General features: G+C 50.5%; 1 protein-coding gene across 3 annotated transcripts in view; it reads left to right on the top strand.

The window, feature by feature from the left end:
* BIN3 (bridging integrator 3) overlaps nt 1-24486 on the top strand; it is a 44045-nt gene that overhangs the window by 12778 nt on the left and 6781 nt on the right. For 2 of the 3 annotated variants that reach the window (XR_003003578.1, XM_024747662.1), the window contains exons 2-6: nt 9845-9893; nt 17250-17290; nt 17656-17717; nt 20263-20399; nt 21287-21327. Coding sequence is in view for 2 of the 3 variants with exons in the window: in XM_024747662.1 (XP_024603430.1) it covers nt 9845-9893; nt 17250-17290; nt 17656-17717; nt 20263-20399; nt 21287-21327 (330 nt within the window). In the remaining variant the exon portion in view is untranslated. Of the gene's footprint in view, nt 1-7375; nt 7408-9844; nt 9894-17249; nt 17291-17655; nt 17718-20262; nt 20400-21286; nt 21328-24486 lie in introns of those variants that run through there. The other variant, XM_024747663.1, reaches the window with a different exon arrangement.

The raw sequence follows: 24486 nt of genomic DNA, 5'->3' as shown, positions 1-24486 counted from the left end.
TTCTGATGGGTATTTTTTTTTTTTTTTTTTTTTTTTTTTTTTTTTTTTTCAGTTGATTTTTAACAAGGATGCCAGTTCAATGGAGAAGGAATAGTCTTTTCAACAGACGGTACTGGGATAACTGGATGGTCACATGCAAAAGAATGAAGTAGGATCCTTACCTACACCGTCTTAAAAAATTAGAAAACACAAAAGGCCACATGTTATATAATCCCATTTATATGAAATGTCCAGAACAGGCAAATCCATGGAGACCGAAAGTGTCTTTGTACCACACTACAAAATGGTGAATGACTGCTAACAGGTACAGGGTTTCCTTTTGGGTGATGAAGATGTTCTCAAATTAGCTAATGGTGGGAATTCCCTGGCAGTCCAGTGGTTAGGACTCCGCTCTTTCACTGCCAAGGGAGCAGGTTTGATCCCTGGTCGAGGAACTAAGATCCAGCAAGCCACGCAGCGTGGCCAAAAAACATAAAATTAGTTGTAGTGGTGGTTGCACAACTCTGTGAATACAGCAAAAACACCAAATTGTTTGAAAGGATGAATGTTATGGTGTGTGAATTACATCTCATAAAGTTGTTACTTAAAATGAGTAAATAGAGGAGTTTCTGAGCAAAGGTGACAAATTGTGGGATTTGTGCAGGAGATGAAACCAGGCGTATATAATAATATAATACATATACATCTGTAATGTATAACACATTATACATTCCAATGTATAATAATGTACATCTATTTTATCTCCCTCGGAAATCCCACACAAAGCACAGTGAGGTGATTTTTTTTAAGTCATAAACCTACCAATTCAGGGAGAATAGAACAGACATTGACGACATTTGGGGATTGGAATGCAGTTACATGGGGTAACTGACTTGGCAGTTCCCAGAAGGCCAGGTGGTGAACTGGCATTTAGGAAAACCAAGAACTTACATCACAGAATCCTCAAAGGTTCAGGAACTGGTGACACTAGGTACCTCTAGAAGTGGGCTGAAGCCAAACACTCAGATCAGGGGGATTGGTTGAAAGCTGCTCATGAATAAGTTGAGACTCCTACCATCTCATCCCCAACGCCATTTCACTGGACACTGTCCCCACCTCACCCTAGCAGAAGAATGAAGGGGCCCCACCCCTGGAGAGTGTGAAGCAGGGAGTTTCTCCACAAGGGCACACAGAGGTGGATTTACTGTGTGAAACTAATGAAGCTTAAGCCTCAGGGCCCCTCGCTTACATGGACCTTGTCCAGGGCCCGAGAAGGAACCCTAGCCATGTGTTCAGATGATCCTGTGTTTCTGTAAACTTCGAAAATATTTTTACTGCACGCAGCTAAGAATATCTCTGCCTTCCTTTCCTCCTTTTTTTAAAATTAATTATTTATTGGAGTATAGTTGATTTACAATGTTGTGTTAGTTTCTGCTGTACAGCAAAGTGAATCAGCTACACGTAGCCACTCTTTTTTAGATTCTATTCCCATATAGCTCATTACAGAGTATTGAGTAGAGTTCCCTGTGCTATACAATAGGTTCTTATTAGTTATCTATTTTATATATAGTAGTGTGTATATGTCAATCGCAGTCTCCCAATTTATCCCTCCCCCCTCTTTTTCCCCTTGGTAACCATAAGGGTGTTTTCTACATCTGTGACTCAATTTCTGAATTTCTGTTTTGTAAATAGGTTCATTTGTAGCATTTTTTTAGATTCCACATATAAGCGATATCATATGACATTTGTCTTTCGCTGTCTGACTACACTCAGTATGACAATCTCTAGGTCCTTCTTTTTCTTCTTTATACTACCCTTCATGTCAGGCAGCTTTGGAGTAGCCTAGACCCTTTTTGGGATGGGACAGGATTGGAGGGGGTTGTTGAATTGGGAGTATGCTGTTTTGACTTCAGTTTGTAAAGACATTTTTGAAAAACATAAAACAAGTGAGAAATTAGAGTCCTGAGTTGGAAGCGCACAAAGGATACCTTTTTTGATCATCTTCAAATGTATTTTATAGCTAAGAGAAAAATTGGGTAAAAGTAGAACACAAAACAAAAGTGACAAAGGTGAGAATGAAATCAATAGATATTACTCTGAAATCATGTAAAGTGTAACAAAACATTGTCACATTGTACCAAAAGCTAGTAATTCATTAAGAGAGTAAGATCAGTTTTAGATAGGAGTGATGATTATCTGATGATCTAGTTAATGAAGAGGAGGAGCAAATCATATGAACCTATTGCTAAAACATTTAAATTTCTAGTGGATTTAACATGAAAGACATAACAAAGATAACATAAAACTCATACCCTCCTACTAGGACCTCAGTGACAGACCAGTTACTCTCATTAATTCAGAGAGCATTTAAGATTAGTCATTGTACAAGAAAATTTGAAATGTGGCCTGAAATTTTACAGTTTATTTATGAGAGAAACATGAGATTTTCCTAAATTTTACAACAGTCCTAAAGTTTATATTTATATGTTACCAGTAAGCTGGAAAAAAAAAGCTTTTCTAAACTGTAAGTAATAGAAAACAAATTTCAATCAACGCTCCTAGAGAAAAGGCTGAGTTATTTGTCTTTTCTCTCTAAGGAAATGATTTATCAACTCTGTGTCACATGAAGAGGCAATCATAGACTATGCAGCCAAAAAAATGTGGAGAAATAAATATAAAGGTGTGTCAGGCAGATGATTAATAAAAATATTAGGTTATTCTTGATTTTTTGATGTTCATGTTATTTGTCAGCTTTTATAGCTTGTAATTTACAATGCTCTTTTCTCTGTTTAAATAAACATTCACTTTCAGGCCTATTTTTGTATTTGCAGTTTTGTAATCTCTTTTTTTTAAAGGGCATGCAAAATTGTGTAAGCTTCAGGCCCACAAAACCCAGATCCGCTTCAAGCACAGGTGAGGGCAGGACTTCATAGGAGGATGAAGTGGATGAATGCATGTGGAGTGCTGACACATCCTCTTACACACACACCCACTTTCACACACACACACACACACACACACACACACAGCCTCTTCTACTCCGCTCCCAGAACAGTGAGCTGGGCCTTTCTTCCCAGTCCAAGACAGTGGAAGAATCTTCTCTAGGGAATTTTACCTCCCTTGGAGAAAAGAGTACAAACTGGCATCACGAATCCCCCACAAAACTTCTCAGCCAGATCATCCTACACAATAGACAGACATTATTCATGTACTTACAGCTTCTAGTCAGCGTTTTGGTCCCCAGTCATATATTGGAGAAGACAACCAAGAATTACCACTCATCCAAGGGACATGTTTAACATGAAAAATGGAGACTAAAACAAACACAAAAAGCAACTTGAAGGGAAACTGAGACTGTAAAGGAAGAAGAAACTTTTTTCAAAGCTATCATTAAGATTTTCAGATAAGGCATCCAAGAAATAAAAACAGGGTACCATTTAAAAAAATAAAGGGACATCCTGAAAATTAAGACGAGCTGTTGGAAATTAAAAACATGGCAGCAGAAATGAAAAACTCTTTAGAAATATTAAAAGATAAGGAAACATTGAAAAATAGAGAAATTAGAGGACCAGCCAAAGAGGGTCAGCATCAGAATTATAAGAATTTCAGAAATAAGAAACAGAGAAAATGGGTGTGGGGGGAGTGGTCAGTAGCAACAAAGTTTCCTTTAATCCCAGAACTAAAGATTATAAATTGCCAACTCGAAAGAGTCCTGTGTATCCCCCAGCACAATGGATAAAAACAGACCCCAAGGTACATCGTTGTGAAATTTTGCAACATGGGAGACGCACATCTGACCCTCGAAGCTGGCATGAAGAAGATAAAAAGCAGGTCACATACAAAGGTTGGGAGTCAGATTGGCTTCAGACTTCACCACCACAGCGGCACTGGGAAATGAGAAGCCAGTGAAACAGTGCCTTTGAGATTCTGGAAGAAATCATGTCCAGCCTATAATTCTATACCCAGTCAAAACTAACTCGTGTGAGGATAGGATAAAAGGGGTTTGGGTTGCGCAGTCTCAAAACTGATCTCCCTCACACTTTTTCTCCACCCGGATGAGGAGTAAACCAAGAAAGGAGAAGACACGGAATCCAGGTGGAAAAGATCCTAGGAGAGAGGTGGAAGGAATCCCTGTGAGGGTGGTGACAGGGGAGCCCAGAGTGGAGGCAGCCCGTCCAGACCCGAGCAGGTCCAAGGCTCCAGTAGAGACTGCTTCAGGAAGGGAAAATGATAGGACACCTGATACGCATGAATGTGTTGAGAGTAGATTTAGACAACTGAGAGAGGATTAGGGATAAACATCTAGAAGATGAAGCATATGAAAGAAAAGGAAAAATTATTTTTAGGGAAACTTGTGCAGTGTTCTTAGTTCTGTATTGCTGTGGAACAGATTACCCCACAAATTAGTACCTCCCAACAATAATACCAGTTTCTGATTGTCAGGAATTTGGGAGCGGCTCGGCTGGGGGTTTTGGCTTGGGAACTCCGCAGTCTCCTGAAGGTTTGGCTGAAGCTGAACAGTCTGCTGGCTGCCACATGCAGGAAGGAAAACAAACCATGTTCTGTTCCTAATAGTGTATTTCGCCTTGCTCTTACCAGATCACAGTATACCTCTATTGAGAAGGCAGAGTTGCAAATGTGCCTTTGGGTAATAGGGGTGAAGACCCAAAAGAGGTGTGTGTTTTTGTTTAGTTAAATCTTCCTCTTCCAAGATAAAAAGTCAACAGCTAGGGCCTAAAACCTAATCATCACAGGGTGGTAATGCACGCATTTTTATTTAGAGATGCAAAGGTACGTATCAAAAACAAAACAAAAGCCGCCACGTTAGAAGTGCTCACCACAGGCGATTGAGTTTAGGGGAGCCTAGAGCCTAATGTTTTACTTAGCAGACATTGTTGCCTTCTTAAACTGTGCACATGTATAACTTTGATAAGAGCAAAACTTAGATTAGCAGAAGGAAATCATAAAAGTAAAAAGTAGGTCCAGGTGAACTTTTTCTGTGTTGGGGTGGAAGAGGCAGGTCTTTCTCAGTATGACACCAAAAGAAGAAATCATAAAGGAAAGAGACAGATTTGGGCAGTTTCACTTCATACAAATTAAAAGCCTCTGTACATTAAACACACACACGTACAAAATGGAAAGGTAAACGTTAAGACAGGAAAAAAATCCTGGGACTGGTGGTAAATGATTTCAATCCTTTAAAAAATGTAAACTGTTTCAGTCTGTCTCGGGCAATTTGGCAAGCGAATCAAAGCCTTGAACACGCATGTATCCTTTGACCCAGCAATTCCAATACTAAGAATTTATCCTATGTGACTAATCCTTGATGTGCCCAAAGATTTAGCCGTTGGTTTTTGTTTATATTAGAAGAAAAACTTGAGGCAGTTGAAATGATAATGTAAGCCATGTGGGTTACAAAAAGAAAACTAGTGACACAGTTGATTAATGAAATACTAGGTAGCTCTTAAAAGTCAGGCTGAGGAAAACTTGTGTATTGGCATATAAAAACACTCCTGATATATGTTTCCTTTATTTTTTTAAAAGTGTAAATATGCATATGCTATACACACTGAAATTTGGGGTATTACTTTTTCTCTGGGATTTTGTGTATTTGTATCTGTGTGTGTGTGTTTGTCCTTTGTGGTTTTCCAAGTTTTTGACACTGATCAGGTGTTATTTTTATAGTCAAGCAAAAGAACTTAAGGGATTTTTTTCCTTCAGTTTATTTGAGAGATATGGAAAGTGCAAAAAAGAAAACAGTAATCATATTCTCACCACCCGGAATTAACTACTAACATTTGGCATATCTGCTTCAGGTTTTTTTCTTTCTGAAAATGTTTAAAATATAATTAACACCAAAACATTAACCTTGGTTATCTTTTCAATATGAGACGGAGGGCTATTTGGGGTTTTTTTCTTTTCCTTCTTTTCCTTCTCTTTGTCTCTCCCTCTCTTCTCTCTCTTTTAGGCTTTCTGATGAGCATGTTTTACTTTTTAAAGAGATGAACTATAATCAACTGTAAAAGGTAGAATATTTTTAAATGCCTAATAAAGTCGTAGACATCTTGAAGAAGGTAAGCAAGGTTTGGGAGTCAGAACAGCTTTGATGAAGCCAGGAGAAGGGAAAGGTTCCCTCTGGGTGGGGTGGCCGTATGTCCCAGTTGCCCTGGACAGTCCAAGTTTTATGCCTTTTGTCCTGATGAAATTATTAATGACATGTTGGCACTGAAACATGGACCTCCACTTTGGAACAGGAAGTTGTTTATAAGGCGTCTAGATTTGGGGGATAAATGAACAGCCACTTGGCTGAATCAGAGCAGTTGTACTGGGTGAATGGGAAGGGAAACTAAAAGGCGGGGTGAGACCATATTCTAGAGGCACAGTGACTGCTGGTTTAGGAAGTTCCTCGACCAGTTCTAGGGCTGGCTCAGGAAATGTACAGGGTAAGCCTGGAGCAGTTCATAGTCCAGAATACAAGGAAGTACTAAACAAAACACACACACGCACGCGCACACACACACACACACGCACACACACTGATGTAGGTATGTCAGAAAGACACAGGAGTCAACTGAAGGAGCTCCCAGTGGCCAAAGCTGGAACAGTTTGAGCAACAGAATAAAGTAGGATTGGATTATAACCCATATAAAATAAATATCGATGCATTTATACTGCTATAAGTGACTGAATAGAGAACAGAAATCTCCCATGCAGAATCCCAAATAACTTATGCCAATACTCTGCCCGCAAAAAGGTGGAGTATTACTTCTCATTTCTTAAGTGTGGGCTGTGCCCAGTGGCTTCCTTCCAAAGGTGGGGGGAGTCGTGGGGGGGAGGGGGAGGGACCATGTATCGGAGAATCCCGGGAAAGGCTGCTTCAGCCCAGTGACGGAGACTCACATCAGCAGTAGGAAGTCGGGTTGATAGCTTGAGCCCTCAGTACGATGTGGCAAGAATGGCACTTCACTCCTTCCCTCCAGAACCTGTAACGCCAGTCTAGTCGTGGGAAAAAGAGCAGACAAGTCCCGGTTGAGGGACATTTCTATAGAGCACCTGACCAGCACTCCTTAAAACTGTCAGGGTCATCAAAAACAGGGAAAGTCTGAGAAAATATCAGGAGGAGTCTGAGGAGACAATGACTACGTGGAATGCGGCAACCTGGCTGGGGTCCTGGAACTTAAAGGGGGCGTTAGGTGGAAACTAAGGGAATCTGAACAAAGTGTAGACTTTATTCAGGACTGGTTTGCTAATTGTGACAGATATGCTATACGAATATAAGATGTTGATAATAAGGGAAACTGGGTGTGGGATATATGGAGTTAGGTACTGTCTTTACAATTGTTCTGTAAATCTAAAACTTTTCTAATCAAATGTTACTTTTTTTTTTTTTTAAGGCATTCTTCAGGCAGGGAGATGGCTTTTGAAGAGGTGAGGTGAAAACGAATCAGAATCGTATGATAAAGTTATAGGTGATTGTCCGTAGCTGCAGTGAGATTACAGAGGCCTGGTTCCTTCTACACAGTTCACACGGCCTCTCATTTGTGCAGAAGCACCCAGTTCAGCACCAGCCTCCTCCTGATAACACGGTCCTCTTTCATTTCCAGGCTTTTAACAATGAACCCTTTCTAAATTCCATAGTATTTTAAGATTAGGTATTTTGACCAGATGATTTTTTCCCTAGTTCCTTCAGACACATATGACATATCTGTGTGAAAGAGTATTGAACTGTGAGTAGTAGAGAGAAAACTGGACAAGAAATCACAACCCTGATTGTTTGTTCTGGGTCCTGTTGCTGAATGACCCTGGGCTAGTCACTGAACCCCTCCAGATCTGCTTCCGCATCTCCAAATTGAGAGGGTTGAACTGGAAACATTTCTATGGTAACTTGCAGCTCTAAAAATACTGTGACTCTAAATTAAGATTTAGAGGGAGGCTGTGGCACCACAAATAATGGAATCTGAGTTCCTAATTCCTTTGCAGCTAGTCTGTAGTACTAGACGCCAGAGTCGCTTTGAGGACCGCTCCGAGGGCTCTTTAGAATGCGCATTCTGCCCCCCATGTTCTTGGAATGGAGATTCAGTTTAGAATTCAAGTTTTAGGTAAGCTGAAAGGGCTAGGTAGTCCAGCTCCTTTGTTTTATAATTTGTTTAAGAAACTAGTCAGAGGCAGAGTCCGTGTCCCCTGCATTGGCAGGCGGACTCTCAACCACTGCGCCACCAGGGAAGCCCAAGACCAGGGTTTCTGATTCCTGGTCCAGAGCCTTTTATATGGCAACATGCTTCACACAGAGCAGGATCGGTCTTTTTGCAGTGCCACCAGGGCCTCATTTGCACTGTCACCAAAATGGTCCTTGTGGGCAGTCGCTCACTGTCCAAAACCATTGTGTCAGTCAACTCAAGTCCCTGATTTGGGCAGAAGTAACTGTTGTGGGGGGAGAGGACTAAGGCTCTCCTGTCCCCTTAACCTTTCTTCTTCAGGTCTGAGAGAGGGAAATGGCAATTTCATTTTTTCTTTCCTTTTCAATTCCACAGCTTACCTTCCCTTCGTAATTACATAGCCAGAGATTATTTGTTTACAGAAGCCACGTGAATCAGCCAGCCCCCAAAGGGTTAACGCTCCTAAATTACGGGGCTGGATTAACAATAAACAGGATGTCCTCCAGAAATTAAATTTAAACTGCTGTGACTCAGGCTGGCCCATCCTCTCAACCAGCTCGTTGTCTGGGGTTATTATCGGTGGTTAATTATACCACTGGGCTTAGCAGCAGTGTTGGTCAGTATGGGCCAAGAGATGGGAGGGGCCTGGTGGAGGGGGTGGGGGGGAAGGAGTGGGAGCGGGAGGTTTGAATGGAAGGGACCCCTGGTCCTGAGCACTGGAAGGAGAGCAGTGAGAGTGGGGTCCAACCTGCACCCTCAGGGCTCTTCCCTGAGCTGATCCCAGCCAGGGATGCTTAACTCACTCCTACCTTGGTGGGAGAAGCCCGCGTTTCTGTAGCTGTGGGGATGCCCTGTGGCTTCTTTAATTCTCAGAACTGTAGGATGGGAGAATTTTCAGCGCTTGAAGGAAGCTTCTAGATTACCCAGTTTAACCCTCTTGTTTCACAGAGTAGGAAATTAAGTCCCGGCGCAGTCATTTCCTGGCGTCCTGCTCCTCAGGGGTGGAGGCGGGGTTAGCGCTCAGGGTTTCACTCCTGGACCATGACCTTCCTTCCATTATGCCACGCCTTCTTCCATTTCCAAGTGGGGAACCTGAGGTGCAGAGCTTCCCAGCAAGTTCAGGGCAGACTTGAACTGGATTCAGATTCTTCTCCAAGCTAGCTTTCTTTAGATGTTGTCAGTTCTCACGGGAAATAACCCAGCCTGACTGGTCCTCAGTGCTCCTACAATTCGTCATCTCTCCCCAGCCCCACAAGAAGCCCTCCACAGTCTGTCTCTCTATAGAGAAGTAGGGAAGCACCTGCTACTGATGATAGTGGGCTTTGCGGTGTTTTTTAAAGGCATGTTTTCAAGGATGATAGCTGTCCAGGTGAGCCTGCAACCTCTGACTTCGCAGCTCCTCAGGACACAAGGTTTGTAGTGACTGTTACTAGTACAGTATCTCACCTTTCCTGCCTTCACCTCTGCAATGTATGTAGACATTGCAGAGAAAGATGCCCTGGGGCACCTCCATCTGATTCTGTCCATGGGGGACCGTTCTCCTGGAGCCCAGCCTGGTTGCTGATGGTCCTAGACCCGCAGGCACGTGGTACGAGTCCCGGGAGTGAGGCACTCCTTCCAGGGGGGAAGTGGCCGTACCTCATCAAGTCTTTTCAGCCACATCCTTCCCCACTTCTCCTAACCTTCCTCTTTGACTCTTTGTCTTACAGGATTCCTTTCAAGATTGGGCAGCCCAAGAAACAGATTGTCCCCAAAACAGTGAGTAACCAGTTCTTTCACTCCGAGACTCACGTGGCCTTTGTGTAGAACCGGAGCTTTGACTCAGTGAATGGTGGTGCTGGGAAGGCGGAACCCAGGCCTTACTATTCCCAGTTGTGCTGCTCTAGAACCTCACACAGGCGAGGGCTTATAGGGCCCTCCTATCCTGGGACACTTTCTTCCCTCAGGTCAGCCTGGGCCCCTCCCCTTCCTTGGGCAGGTGGAAGAGGTGGGTTACAAAGTGAGGACAGACACCCTGCTTCTGAACGGCCCAGCACTGGGGTCTAGCGTTACAGTCTGCACTTTCCTGAAAGGGTTCCTGAGACATAGGCTCCCGCCAAGGACACGTCCCAGGCCTCTATCTCCCGCCCCCTCAGGCTGCGTAAAAGGCCAGAAAGCCTCCCTGGGATGTCCAGGTCCCCTTCACTCTGCTGCTACACTCATTCTTAGCCAGGACCCGGAGCCACTCACTGGGAGGGCATGATTGAATCCTACCCCTTTGTAAGTCCACAGTTATTGTCTCTATTTTATTGCCACAACGGAAGAGGAGGAGAATCTAGATTCTCAGAAAATTAGAACTGTGGGACTTCCCTAGCAGTCCAATTGTTAGGACTCCACTCTTTCCACCGCAGGGGGCCCAGGTTCGATCCCTTGTTGGGGAACTAAGGTCCTGCAAGCTACGCAGTGTGGCCAAAAAAAAAAAACACTGGAAGCCCTTAGAGATCATCCAGTCCAACCTTCTGAGTTTTCCTGATGAGGAAACCAAGGCCCATGGAGTTTTTGTGACTTTCTAAGAATTACGTTTCATAAACCTAATTCTGATGGAGCTGGAATTAGAACTCAAGTTTGAGGCTCCGTTTCGTACACTTTCCATAGCTTCACGTGAGCTCACTCGGGCTGTGAAGATCTCCTGAGGTTTTGGAATCTAGTCAAGAATGGCCTCTCCACAGGACTTCACTGGTAGCACAGGGGTTAAGAATCTGCCTGCCAATGCAGGGGACACGGGTTCGAGCCCTGGTCCGGGAAGATCCCACATGCCACGGAGCAACTAAGCCCAGGTGCCACAACTACTGAGCCTGCGCGCCTAGAGCCCGTGCTCTGCAACAAGAGGCCACTGCAATGAGCAGCCCATGCACTGCAACGAAGAGTAGCCCCCGCCTGCCACAACTAGAGAAAGCCTGCGTGCAGCAACAAAGACCCAACGCGGCCAAAAATTAATTAATTAATTTGAGAAAAAGGAATGGCCTCTCCAACCCCTCACCCACCAGTGTGGGTGAGGCTCTTGAGGGTTTAGCGTGAGAGACTATATCTGTAAGGTTAGCACTGTCAGCCTGCTGGAGGCCCTGGACTGTCATCCCAGCTGCTTATAAGACAGTTCTTGTCTTATAACCTTGGCCCTCCTCAGCTCCGGACTCTGAACTGGGTTTGGCGGGAGGGGGAGTGCAGCACGCATCTGAGCACTGGCTCCATCTTTGGGAAATCCAAAGTTAGGTCACTTAAAAGGAAATGGGCCCATGTTAAAAGGGCCCTCCCTTTTTTTCAAGCAAAGGCAGGCCAAGGACAGACTCAGAGTATACCTCCCATGCAGAGGCTGAGCAGCTGTGGAGGCGCTCAGCTGAAGCAAGAAGAATCTGGGCGTGCTCCAGCCGGCTACAGGAAGTGGGAAGGTGTGGCTTTGAGTCTCCAGAGTTTAATCCGGGGCAGATCCGAAAGGGAAGTGGTTTCGAGAAGGGTGTTTTATTCCCAGCACTCACTACCCAAACCAACAAACAAACAAAAATTCCTCCTAACACCCCAACCTTGATGGAAATAGCCTTTGTTCTCCATGGAAAAGTATAGGGTAGCATGCAGTTTCTAGCTTCCTTGCCAGAATTTGTTGTTGGAAAGATCTCTAGGTCTTTTACTCTAAGGGGTGGCCGGGACTCCCCGGAGGAAGGGCATATGGACAATCTCAGTGCCTGTGGATGGGCCCTTGGCCTCCCTCTTCCCTTCCTGGCATCCGCCGTGTTTGGGATGGAATTGTAGCCCTCTAACACCTGGCATCAGCTCCTCCAGACAGACTGGGCATCAAGAACTGGTTATGAAACTGGATTTGGAAGGTTCCCTGCCTGGATTCCCATCCTGGCCCTGCCACGTGTTGTCCGTGACCTTTAGCAAGTTCCTTACCCTCCCTGAGCCCTCATTTTCTCCTTTGTGAAGTGAGGATGATACTAGCTCCTATGTCATTGATGTAAGTATTAGGCATCTTACGTGAGGTAATGCATATGAAGCACTTAGCACAGTGCCTGGCACGTAGTGAGCCCTCAGTGAATATTAACTGCATTATGAGACGATAGCTGATTTGACTCTTAATAAACCACCAAGGACCCAGCCTGTCCCAAGCAGCTGGATTCCCCAGTACAATGAAATGGTAGGCTGGGCCTTTGATCTCTCACGAGGAATAGAGTCCTGTGCTTCCTCAACTCCCCAGAGGCACTGAAGTCTATGTAGCAAGACCCTACCTCTTCGGAGTCTCCCTACCCTCCCCCGCACAAGCCCCCTCCTGGCCCCCAAACAGGCCGAGGCTGTACAGTTGTCTCAGCATCTCTGGCAGCTGCCCCCGAACATGGGTGACGCGCTCTGTTTTTCCTGTCCAGGCACTCTCGGGGAAGGGAGCAGATGTGGCTGTCTGGGTTATTGGAAGTCGTGGCACCCCTGTCATGGGAAGAAAAGCTCATGTTATCTTCAGGGAGTTTCAGGAGGTTTTTGGCTCAAGGCACCCAACCATCAGACACAAGGAAAGCATTGTGCGTTTGCCCTCCCCATTCTGCTGTGCCCAGGTTATTAACACAGATTCCAGTATTGTCAAGGCTTTGGCTGGAAGGGCGTGTTCTCTGCAGGGGCTGACCACTGGGGCTGAAATGGAAGGACAAACACTCCCCCACTTTCCAGTCCTAACCTTCTGCTTAGTCCCCTCCCGCTGCCCCAGCTCATGAAGGAGCTGGAGCATCTTGGTACGGCAAAGAGATGCTGCACCTCCCTCTGCAACCGGCATGATGGAAGCCTTCACACATTGAAGCAAGGGTTTCCCTGGGTCTCGCACACACCTAGATTCCCAGCGAGGCAGGCGCTCTGGAAGGTCAAGGCAGATGGGAGTCCCTGCAGGTCGCGCCTTCACCTGAGAAGGGTTTTCAAGTGCAAAGTGGAGGGACCCTTTGTAACACACCAAAGGCAGGCCGCTCTCCACCCTGAGCCGCCCTGGAAGAGGAGCTTCTTAGAAGGCACAGGGCTTGCTCTGCCTCAGACCCAACCTGGCTCTGCTTAGCCCCGGGATTAGAGCCTGGCCCTGCCTGCTGGCCTCCCTCTTCCCTTCACCATGAGTGTGAGTGGGTGGGAACTCAGCCCACTATTCACTTAACAACCACCAAGCTCCTGCCGTGTGGCAGCCTGACCTAGGCCCTGGGGACAAGCTGTGAGCAGCGCGGCCCCTCCTGCAACCCTGAGCCTCCGAGAATGCAGGGGTTGCTGAGGCAGTCTCGGTGCTTGACCCTCCCTGCACTGACCTCGCCAGCCTGACCCAGCCCACCCTGACCTGCCGACAGTCGTGCACATGTGTTTACACTTGCATTGTTGACCGGGGTCCAGTTGCCTTTTTGGCAAAGGCATCAAGCGTCCAGAGATGTTCAGATCTTTTGTATTTGGCTCCTTCCCTCTGCACGGATATACCTTGGAATGAGACTCCAGTGTGTCCCTTGATCCCCTCAGCCGTTGTCTGAGGGCCTAGAATCCCGGTGCTGTGCCTCTCAGATCTTTCCCCTGGGGAGGAGAGAGACCTCAGGAGCAGTGAGCTGTGGAAGCAACGCCAGCTGGCTACCGACAAAAGAGGTGAAGCGTTCTTGACCTTCTCTTAGGCTGTCAGATGGCATTGAGCTGGGAGAGCAGAAGACTCAAGCTCCCACCCCGACACACTTCTCCACTTCCAGCGTGAGACCCTGAGTTTCTCCTCAGCCAGTTGGAAACCTGCGGTCCTTCTCTGTGCGAGTTCCAGCAGTGGCAGCCCGGGAGACCAGGTGTTCCCTGACATCCCACACAGCACGCTGGGGATTGCGCAAGAGAACGAGGGGGGCCTGGCCCTCGCCTCCCTTCTCGCCCACCCACCCCCAGGGTACCTGCTCTCTGCTCTTGGTCTTCAGGAGAGCTGGACCCTGGCCAGGGCATCCTTAATTTCAACTTCATCTTTTCGGCAGAAAAAATACTTGTGCAACGTAAAGACTCAGCTCAGCTGTCACATCCTACAAAGTAAGAAAGGAGGCGTGTCCAGTGGAGGGAGGCCCCTCTGTGGCCCCAGGCACAGGGCCCAGGCTTTACCCCACCTGCCAGCTGACTGAGTGCTCTGTGCCAGAGGGTCACAGACCAGTCTGCTTCCTCAGACCCCCGGTCCTCTCACCACCCCAGTGGAGGGGAGCAGGGAGACCCCGTGTGTAAGCCGGGTGCTGTGCTCTGTGCTCTACACATACTGCTCGTTAATCCTCCAAACAAGCCAGCAAGGCTGATGCTGTCAGCCCACTGCCTTGTCAGCCACCTGAAATTCCCATGGGCTGAGACCAAGTGAAACTATCCCATTTTATTAGAAAAGAAACCGAGGCTCAAAATGTTGGAAATGTTTCTAAAGCTCCTCATCTAGTATCAGAGTTCATATCTTCTGTCTGCTTGCTCCCCTCCACCGCCTTCCCCCGGGCGCTGTTGAAAAAAGGACTAGACTAACTTCAGTGCGGACTCCAAAGGGCAGGGCGAGGCCCATTTACTCCAGAACAAATCTCCCATCCACGGTCACACCAGCAGCTGTTCGGACCTTCAGCTAAGACTCTGATTCCTGTCCAGCTACAAATCCCCCGGCTTAGGTAGCACTTTAAACTTTTATCAGACACATGCACTTTAGCGGGAGTGAATTATGAATTTTTTCTTGAGAGAATCTTTTGGTGGGTCATACAAAAGGTGATGATGAAAATGTTGGGTTCCCAGATGGAGAAAAAGTGGGTCTGTTGAAAAGAGAGGAAAAGACTGTAGGGCAGGAGGCTAGGGCACCAGTGATTGATTGATTGATTGATTTCGCTGCACCACGTGGCTTTGGGATCTTAGTTCTGGGACCGGGGATTGAACCTGGGCCCTTGTCTGTTAGAATGCGGAGTCCTAACCACTGGACTGACAGGGAATTCCCAGTGGATGAGTTTTACTTCTCAACTTTGTAGAAGGTCCCAGATGTTAGGATCATAATGTAAGGGGAAGACCATGTGTTTCTGCTTCTGAGTTTTACAGTTCAAACGAGGAAGGCGAGCCATCTCCATGCAAGAGAGCCCCATTGTCAAGCCCTGAGGTCGGATGCTAAGTAGGGCCTCTGCGTCAGGCCTCACTGGGCCCTTCCTTGCCCTCCATGGGGCTCCCCACGGCCCCCCGTCACGTGTGTGTTTGTTCTTTTGATCTCCCGACCAGGGCCCGTGTCTGTTTTGGGTTTTTTTTATTTTTTTATTTTTGGCTGCGTTGGGTCTTCATTGCTGCGCGCAGGCTTTCTCTAGTTGCGGCGAGCGGGGGCTACTCTTCGTTGTGGTGCATGCGCTCCTCATTGTGGTGGCTTCTCTTGTTGTGGAGCACAGGCTCTAAGTGTGCAGGCTTCAGTAGTTGTGGCACGCGGGCTCAGTAGTGGTGGCTTACGGGCTTAGTTGCTTCGAGGCACTTGGGATCTTCCCGGACCAGGGCTCAAACCGTGTCCCCTGCATTGGCAGGTGGACTCTCAACGACTGCACCACCAGGGAAGCCCCCGTGTCTGTTTTATTCACCAGTGTATCCCTGGCACCTGGCAGAATGCACTACACTTAATTGGTGCTCAATAAATGTTTGTGGGATTAATGAATGCAGTTTAAAAGAAAAAAAAAAAAAGGCCTGGATTAGGAGTCTGAATTCTAGCCCTGCTTTGCCACACACTAGCTCTGTGTCCTGCTGTAAATCACTTCTCCCCTCTGGGTGGCATTCTCATTTATCTCGTGAAATAATTGGCCTGAATAATGTTCTGACAGTCTACGACTGTCAAATTTACCTTAATCCAAACATGGAGCATGAGGCCAATGGGGTTTTAGAATTCTGACTCCTGGTGAGGCACAGCGGGGCTTTGACGATCACTGCAAATCCACACTCCTTCACCTCCAGCCTGTGATAGCCAGGATTTACGGATCTCCCTGGCGGGAGTCTCGGGGCAGCCGCCAGGAAGGTGCTCTCCTAGGTCATGGCTTTAGTTCATCAGCCAGAGCTTTTCCCCCTTAGGTAGAATGACAATAGAGGGCGCAGGCCTGGGAGCCAGGCTGCCTGGCCCGTGTTCAGACCCCAGGCCTGCCGCTTACTAGTGGTGTGACCTTGCTCAGGTGACTCCCTCTCTGTCCCGGTGACCTCAGTGCGGTGAGGGCTGTCAGCGCACCTGCCTGCCAGGTGAGTGATGGAGGAGAAGCCGGTCACGGGAGCGTGTGGTGCCTCGACAAGGCGTGCAGGGAGCTGTTCGGCCTCCTTGGAAGAAGACAAAGCAGAGGCGGGGGCTCCGTCCTCCTATCGGCCCTCAGACGTCAGGACTCCGCAGACCACTCTCCTGCGGCCGTTGCCTGGGCCCCACTTTACAGATGGGGAGATTCAGGCTGTAGAAGTGCAAGTGACTTTCCTGGCTTCACCTGCCCTGTAGGCCGAAGAACTGGGGTCAGGGCACATACCCACTCGGTCTAAATATCAGGGAAATCTGATGACTCATCCAGAATTTAGAGAGCCTTGCCTGAGTCGATAATCATATCTGTGATGGCTGCATCCCAGCGCACAGAGCGGGGATACCTGGTCTTTCTTGATCCACCCTGAACGCAGCAGGTTCTGGACCTGTGAGGAAACCAGGACCGGGAGGGGAGGGGAGCCGTTCCCGCCCCAGAGCTGCTGAGCGGCAGGGACAGGACGGGACTCCAACCCGCCCGCTTTCCTCAGCGCCCTGCCTCTTCCCTGATGATGAGTTTCCATCACACTCTGAGCCCCTTACCCAGACCCCGCAGGGGAGGGGAGGGAGCACAGCCCAGCCTCGCGCCCTGAGGTGGGAACAGAGCCAGCCGGGATCCGCTGGTACCTGCCTGGCTGGCCCGTCTGGGAGGGGCGTCCTGTGACCTAAGTCACACACTTAATTAATTTGGGAACACAGGGCTTCTGTCATGAACGGTGTGCTGGTGCTTGTGTGGACTGGATGGTGGTGTTTTCTGCAGAAGCGGGTGCGGGGAGGGCGTGGAGGGAGTTTCGTAGGTGACAGATTTTCTCCAGCCTGCTGTCATTCCTCCAGTGATTGAGTTGTCGCTTCCCTTACAGGTGGAAAGAGACTTTGAAAGGGAGTATGGAAAACTCCAGCAGTGAGTGTCAACCCCCAGGAGGGAGGGCAGGGAGGGGGCTGCTCCGAGAAGGAAGAGAGCCTTCTGCCTGGGCTGCCTCGTCCACTCACCCTGGGAGCCAAGGGCAGCTCAGTTCACCACCTGCCAGAAATTCTCCCCCCTGGGTGGTGGCTCTGTGACAGTCGTCGACTCGTAGCCTTTGGGCGCCTCGCGCCAAGCCCGCGGTGGCCCTTCAGTCAGTGGGGACATCCGCGCAGAGCAGGCCCTCCCTTCTCCTGGCAGGCGACCTGAGTGTCGCTTGGGGCTCGGCTCAGGGGGATGGGCAGAACGGGGGCAGAAGCAGGTGGGTGATGCCAGGTCCCCAGGCCCGTGCCCCTGCCTTGCAGGCTGGAGGAGCAGACCAAGCGGCTGCAGAAGGACATGAAGAAGAGCACGGACGCCGACCTGGGTAGGCGGCCCGTCCCCCTTGCCCTGCCTGGACGGGGGAGGGGCAGAGGTGGACACCCTCCTCACTCAGTCCCTTTGGGGCTGGCTTAGAAGGAAGTGCCCTTAGTAGGCGCCCCGCAGATGTCCCTGAGAAGTGGCTTGAGGTCACCCTTCACTTAGCAGATCACCACTCCCTGCTTTCCCTGGGGCGGCAGCAGCCACCACTGGCGGGTGGAGGGCAGCTCCCGTGGTCTGCGCCCCAGAGCCTCCGGCCAGTGCTCCTCCAGAGGATGGGGGGGCGAGGGGGGTGTCTGGCCATGACCGCCCCTGCTTCTGACCCCGGCGTCTCCAGACTGTGTGTGTAGCAAGCCACGGGTCTGATTTTCAGTCTGTCCGTTATTTGAATGTAGTTAGCTCTGAGTTGCCTGGATTCCATCTTTCGTTGTGGCTCCCGCTGTCTTTCTAGTAGAGAAATGCTGTGGCCTGTGCTTCTTTTCCTTCCTGCTTTTCCACACAGCTGCAATCTCAGAGCGTGAACGGAAAGGACAGAACGTCAGGGATCTATGAACTGGAGTCTAGCTGTAGAGAGTGTAGGTTTTTAACAAAGAAATCAGGACAAATGGGTGACCCCTGGCACCTAGGATTTCTGGCTGCTTCTGGCCCGAGTCAGACGTGGAGTCTGGGCAGCAGAAGCCCTCCTGAAACAGTGGTGCCCTCACCCACCCCAAAGCCTGCATCCCCCAGTCCAGGCCAGAGAGCCTCACACACTGTTGGCTGGGGCATCGGAGTCAGTGAGGGCCTGCTGCAGTGTGGGTCGCCCGGCCCACCCCGAGACTCTCTGATTCATCAGGTCTGGGTGAGGCTTAGGGACCCCACTTTGAGAACCACTGCTCCACACGGTCGGGAGGAATCAAATTACACCTTTCCTGGTCTTGGAAACTCCTGAGCTGCTGCCTGGACAGGATCTCACATCCAAAGCTGTGGGTCCAAAATAAGACCAAGCAGGCGTGACCAGACCCTGCCAGGTCCTCGTCGACCCCTGCGCTCCCAGGTTGTGTCAGGGCTCTAGAGACGCACGTGCGGTCCAGGACTCCTGGGCTCCCTAAGGTACGAAGCCCGCCAGCCTCCCGGTTTGTGCTGGGCTGACCATGCTCCTCCCCTGTCCCTGTAGAGGTAGAACAAGGGATGTGAGCTGCTCCAGAGGACAGTGGAGGCCACGGCACCCTGCTGTGTTCACACAGGCCGGTGATGCCTCGGGGCGGGGCTCCCAGACAAAGGGCCACCCCGCAGACTCTCGCCGTTCATTGACTTCAGATGGTTCTAGCAAAGAGACATCAACTTGAAGATGTGGAGGCGTTAGGAAAGAAAAGGAAAATTGGGAAGAAAGTCTTCCCTCCCAACCCCTGACTTTTGGGGGGTTTTCCCTCAACTATTAAAAAAAATTAGGGGAAGAAATTTTTCAAAAACATTTCCAGTTTTGTCCTTGTTTTCTATCTTTTAATTACGCAGTCTGTGACCGTTTCATAACCCAAATGACACGTGAGTTTGCCCCTAAGCCTACAAAGTCACTTTACTTTTTCTTAAGAGGGTTTTTGCCTCCGTTGCTTCAACATCTCTGGGAAGTTCACATTTCTAGTCTTCTCTCATATTTTGCCCTTTTGCTAGGGGACTGCAGCACACCCCCAGATTCAAGAGAAATCAAGGTGTATAACAGTAGTGTGCTCTGGTTTCATTGGCAGCATTTTTTTTTTCTTCACGGTTTATGCAATAATGGTGTGTCTTACAGTTAATAGCATCTTAAATTTAATGACATAAAATAAGAAATAGATCAAAAACACGTTTTCCCATGAGCCCCTGGAACTGGTACAGACACTGTGGGGCAAGTAAGGCCCTTCTCCAGCCTTTCCTGCCCCTCTAGGATTTCGTTTGCTGGTAATGGAGGCCTGAAAACTCTCACGGGACCAAGAACTCCAAAGCTGCCAACAGGTTGCCTCACCATACCAAATCCGGCCTAGTTTTGTCAATAAAGTTTTATTGGAACACACCCATTCTTTGGGTGTCATCTATGGCAAAGTTGAGTTATTGAAAGCCTAAAATCTTATCTCTACCTGTACAGTAGGTTTGCCTCTCTGGTGTAGATACCATGCTACTCTTTCTGTGAGGGAGCCCCAAACCAAGCTTCACATCCAAACCGCCTGGAGATTTTTTTTTTTTTAATGCATATTCCTGGATTCCAGGCTTACTGAAATAAATCTTTGGAGCTAGAAATACGTATTTCTTACAGCTTCCCGCCCAAATGATTCTGTTATAATCCAGAGTTTGGAAAGTAAGTCATTGCAACAGGTAAATCTGCTCAAAAGAATTACCCAGAGCAGTATCAGGAATGCACATTACACCATAAGGACTGGTGTCTTGTGCCTCTGGGGTACTGTGTAGTTTATGGCCTGTGGCCATGGATGGAGGTCGTCCGGATGCAGGCCTCTGGCCCCAAGGATGACAGGGAGTCCTGAGGACAAGACCTTGAAGCATGCCCTGTCATTGGTTCACTGAGCTTTGACTTCTTACAGCCATGTCCAAGTCCGCTGTGAAGATATCCTTGGACTTGCTCTCCAATCCCCTCTGCGAGCAAGACCAGGACTTTCTGAACATGGTGACAGCCCTGGACACGGCCATGAAGCGGATGGATGCCTTCAACCAGGAAAAGGTGACTGGGGTCTTGGTCTCCCCCTCCTCGAGGCTTCTTTCTGGGTGGAGTGCTGCATGGAGTCCTTATCGGGGCTTGGTCTCCTCTCTGGACACCTGAGTGTCCCAGCCCTGTGAGCTCTCCCCTGGCCACCCTGCCCCCGCACCGGCTGCTTCCCGTAGCTCCCACTAGCTCACATCACTCACATGGGGCCACGAGGGAGACTCAGGCCGGCTCTGCCCACCCACTCCTGTAGCCCCTCAGACTTGCCCGCCCAGCCTCCTCACTGAGCAAGGCCATCGTCGGCTTCACAGAATGAGAACTGACCCGGGACAAGGCCGGTGCGCCTTGTCACCCTTCAGGGTCCCCGGTTGTCATCTCTGCCTCACTCCAGCGGCAGTTAGGGGTGTCTCCCTGCCTGGGGCTCTCGGGGTACCCCTGTCCTGCTTTCTTTCTCTTCTCAGGAACTTGGAGGCTCCCCCTTTTGGGAAGAGTCTGGCTTCCCCCCAGTATTTTTTGTTTGTTTGTTTTTTTTAATTTTGGCTGCGTCGGGTCTTCGTTGCTGTGCACGGACTTTCTCTAGTTGTGGAGAGCGGGGGGCCACTCTTCGTTGCGGTGCGCGGGCTTCTCATTGCAGTGGCTTCTCTTGTTGTGGAGCACGGGCTCTAGACACGTGGGCCTCAGTCGTTGTGGCATGCGAGCTCAGTAGTTGTGGCTTGCAAGCTCTAGAGCACAGGCTCAGTAGTTGTGGCGCATGGGCTTAGTTGCTCCGCGGCATGTGGGATCTTCCTGGGCCAGGGCTCAAACCCGTGTCCCCTGCATTGGTGGGCAGATTCTTAACCCCTGCACCACCAGGGAAGCCCTGGCTTCCCCCCAATTTTGACGCCATCGGGTTTTTCTTTTGACAGGTGAACCAGATACAAAAGACTGTGATTGAACCCTTAAAAAAGTGAGTAAAGGTCATCGGGGGGACCACAGGCCTGAGGGCAGTTACTGGAAAGGCAGGTCAACCAGCCACTTGGGGACCGAATATCGTTTCTGGCAGCCTGTCCCCAGACTCACACGGGGTGGACAGGAACCTCCAGGGGACACCAGCTCCCTGTTCTGTGGCCCTGGGGTTGACACTCCCGGTAGCTCCAGAGCACCTGCCTGGCCAGGCACGCTCAGTGGTGGCAGGGCCTGTCTGATCCTCCACAGTGGCCGGCCGGCGCTCCTGTGGTCATTCTGCCATTGTCCCTTTGTTCCTGACCGAGAACCAGTGGGACCAGAGCTTGTGGAGTTAAGCTAGCAGAGATCTTGGCCGGGCCTCCACGGAGATGAGTGAGGCCTTTCATCTCGCTCAGCCGGGTTGGGAGAAGCAGCTGCCTGCCGCACGTGGCTTTTGAAGCGTTGGGGGGGGTGGGGGGGGGTGGCTGCACACGGGAAAGGGTGCTGCAGTGGGGTCCCGCCTGGGAAGGTCCCCCGATTCATGACCTGCCAGGGTCAGAAATTCTTCTGTGAGACTCATCTTCTGTCCAGCAGGCTCTGGTCAGTGATCAGACAGGCCTATTCCCCGGGTCCCCTAGGGGGGCGGCGCTGGGCGGGAGACAGGCAGGAACGTTGCCTTGAAGCTCCCAAATCACTTCATCTTCCTCCCTGGCCTCTCCCAGCTCGGCTCCGGCCTAGAGAGGCTCCCGCTCCAGCCCAGCAGCTGCACTTTATTACCTCTTCTGTGGTGGTCCCTGGCAGGTGCCTCACCAGGGCCTGGGTAATGAGGCTGTGCTAATTACCATGAGGCCTGGGTCAGGGCCCGGAGGGTGATGGAGAGAGCAGGTTTTGATCCTCTGACCCCTGGCGTTCAGGTTGTTGAGCTCTTGTTCCCTGTTCAGGTCCAAGGGGTGGGGTTAGGCAAAGCTCTTTCTAAGCTGGGCTGTCTGGAGGCTTAGCCGTGGAGGGCAGGCAGAACCTGGCCCTCAGGGATTCCTCCCCGCTCCTGCCCCGGGCCCCTGTCCCCAGCCCCTGCTCGGCCCCAGGTCGCAGGGTCATGTGAGGAGCAGGGTGCTGGGCAGGCCAGTAGCTCAGGAGGGAGCGTCGGAAAGAGCTCCGCTGCTTGTAGCTCTGTGACCCCGTTTCCAGGCCTGAGGGTTCAGAACTGGGTGGGAAGGACCCCTGGCCGAGCTGACCGTGCCCACGGGGGTCCCAGGGGCTGCCACGGAGGCTGCCGTGCACACCCATGGCTGGCAGAGCTAGGCAGGGGACACCGGCCCAGAGAACTGGGGACTGACTTCCGCCTTGATTTCACCGCCGCCGAGGCGGGCCTGAAATCTGATGCCTGGCTTCTGGAGCCAAATGGAGAGAAATCGCGGCTGCTTCCCACCACTCCAGCCGCGCACCACCTGCCAGGAAGGTGGGTGAGTGGCCGAGGGGGTGGCCACCATCTCCACAGCAGATCCGCTGACCTCTGCCCAAGCCCCCCAGGCCTGCCTGCCTGCCCGCCCAGCTGGCTTCTTTGTATCCCGTGGCCGACATGCGATCTCCCCCAACCACATAAACCCGGCACTGCCTGTTGCCGCCTCTTGCCAGGAGAGAAGCTCCCAGGGACCCCAGCACCGGAAACAGGAAGCTGCAGCTTTCCTGTCCTCTGATGAGGAACATCGCCACATGGCCACCCCGCCGCCCCCGGCCTCCCCCCAGGGGGCTCGGCCTCTAATCCCCCAGTCTCCAGGCCGTGTTCACAGGGTGGGATGGGGATGCTTTCAATTTCCCTTTCCTGGTGGGTGGAAGATCCCGGCTGTGTGGGCACAGATTGAGGAATGGCAGGCATGCCCCACCTCCCAGCCAGCCTCCCTCCCTCCCCCTTTCCCTCTGCCTCTTGATGCCTCTTCACCCCAGCTTACCCTGAGGAGCCATTTGCTGCCCCACCTTAGGCCAGGCAAGAAATGGGCAGAGCTTCAGGAGCGCCTGGGGTAGGCCCAGCCCTGTCCTCCCTTCTCTGCGATTCAAACTTTAGGAGCTTAGAATGTAGCGCAGAAGCCATGCGGCATCCCCCGAGAAACGGACCAGAATGATAACTGCCGAGGCGGGGCAGTGCAGTGGAGTGGGGAGAGCCCTGGACAGGACAGGCCTGTTCCTCCAAGTCTCTTCCCCTTCTGCGGAAGCAGGAACGGAGCTGAACTCTCAAAATGGCAGAGCCGGGCACTCCCCTGAGCGGAGAGGGAGGTATCGTGGGCTGGAGTGGTGCTGTATGTGGAGGGCAGAGTCCTTCCTGGGGTCCTAGCCCAGGGACTCCCATGTGCCCCTCACCACTAATTATCAGGGGGACGCCGGGCACTGAGCAGAGAGGTTCTGGGCCCGCAGCCTTGCTCCTTCGTGGCAGCCCCATAAAAGTGCAGACTTGGTGCCCCAGGGAGAGCTGGATCACCCCATCCTTCTCAGGTCAAGTCAGCAGGTACCCTGTCAGGTCCCAGGGACATGTCTGGAAGGGGCCCGGGCTCTGGGGACCAGCCTATGCTTGTCCTTGCCTCCCTGCAGCTTCCCTGCCCTGACGAGAAGGTAGGGGCAGCACTAAACACCCCACACGAGGAGGGGTGTCTGCTGCCAGGAGCCCCTTTCCCCGAACAGCACCCTGGTGTTTATACCCCCCGGCACGTGGAGCTGGCAGAGTTCTTCCTGTTACTTCTAAGCGGAAAACGAGGCGGTGTGGCCTCAGTGGGGCAGTGACCTGAGCCAGGGATTAAAGTTCGGTCCCCACCCCCCCCTTTGGTCAGCTACCTCCGATTACACTGTCTGATCTCCCCTGCCTGACCTTAGCTTCCCTGCTTTACTGTGAGAAGGGCGTGGCACCTACCCAGGCGGTCCGAGGCCCAGGGCCCAAGGAGTCGCGTCCCTCGGCAGCGGCGGACATCAAGCTGAGCCCTCCGCGGCCTCTGGGTTCAGCTAAGGGTGCTGTCTGCCGTGGGAGGTGGAAGTCAGCGTGCTGACCAAAGTTTCCCTCGGGCCTCACAGAGCAGCCGCTTCCTCCCCCCAGAGGATACGTGGCCTTGCTTCCGGAAGGCTGAAGGTAGTGTCCTATGGACGCACCCATCCCCTGAGGTTGCCTGGAAATCAGTCAGCCCTGGATCCACGCCTT

This window comes from Neophocaena asiaeorientalis, unplaced genomic scaffold, assembly GCF_003031525.2.
Source record: "Neophocaena asiaeorientalis asiaeorientalis breed wild unplaced genomic scaffold, Neophocaena_asiaeorientalis_V1.1 scaffold429, whole genome shotgun sequence".
Classification (NCBI taxonomy): Eukaryota; Metazoa; Chordata; class Mammalia; order Artiodactyla; family Phocoenidae; genus Neophocaena; species Neophocaena asiaeorientalis.
The sequence above is the reverse complement of the archived record's forward strand: the minus strand, read 5'-3'. Positions and strand labels throughout refer to the sequence as shown.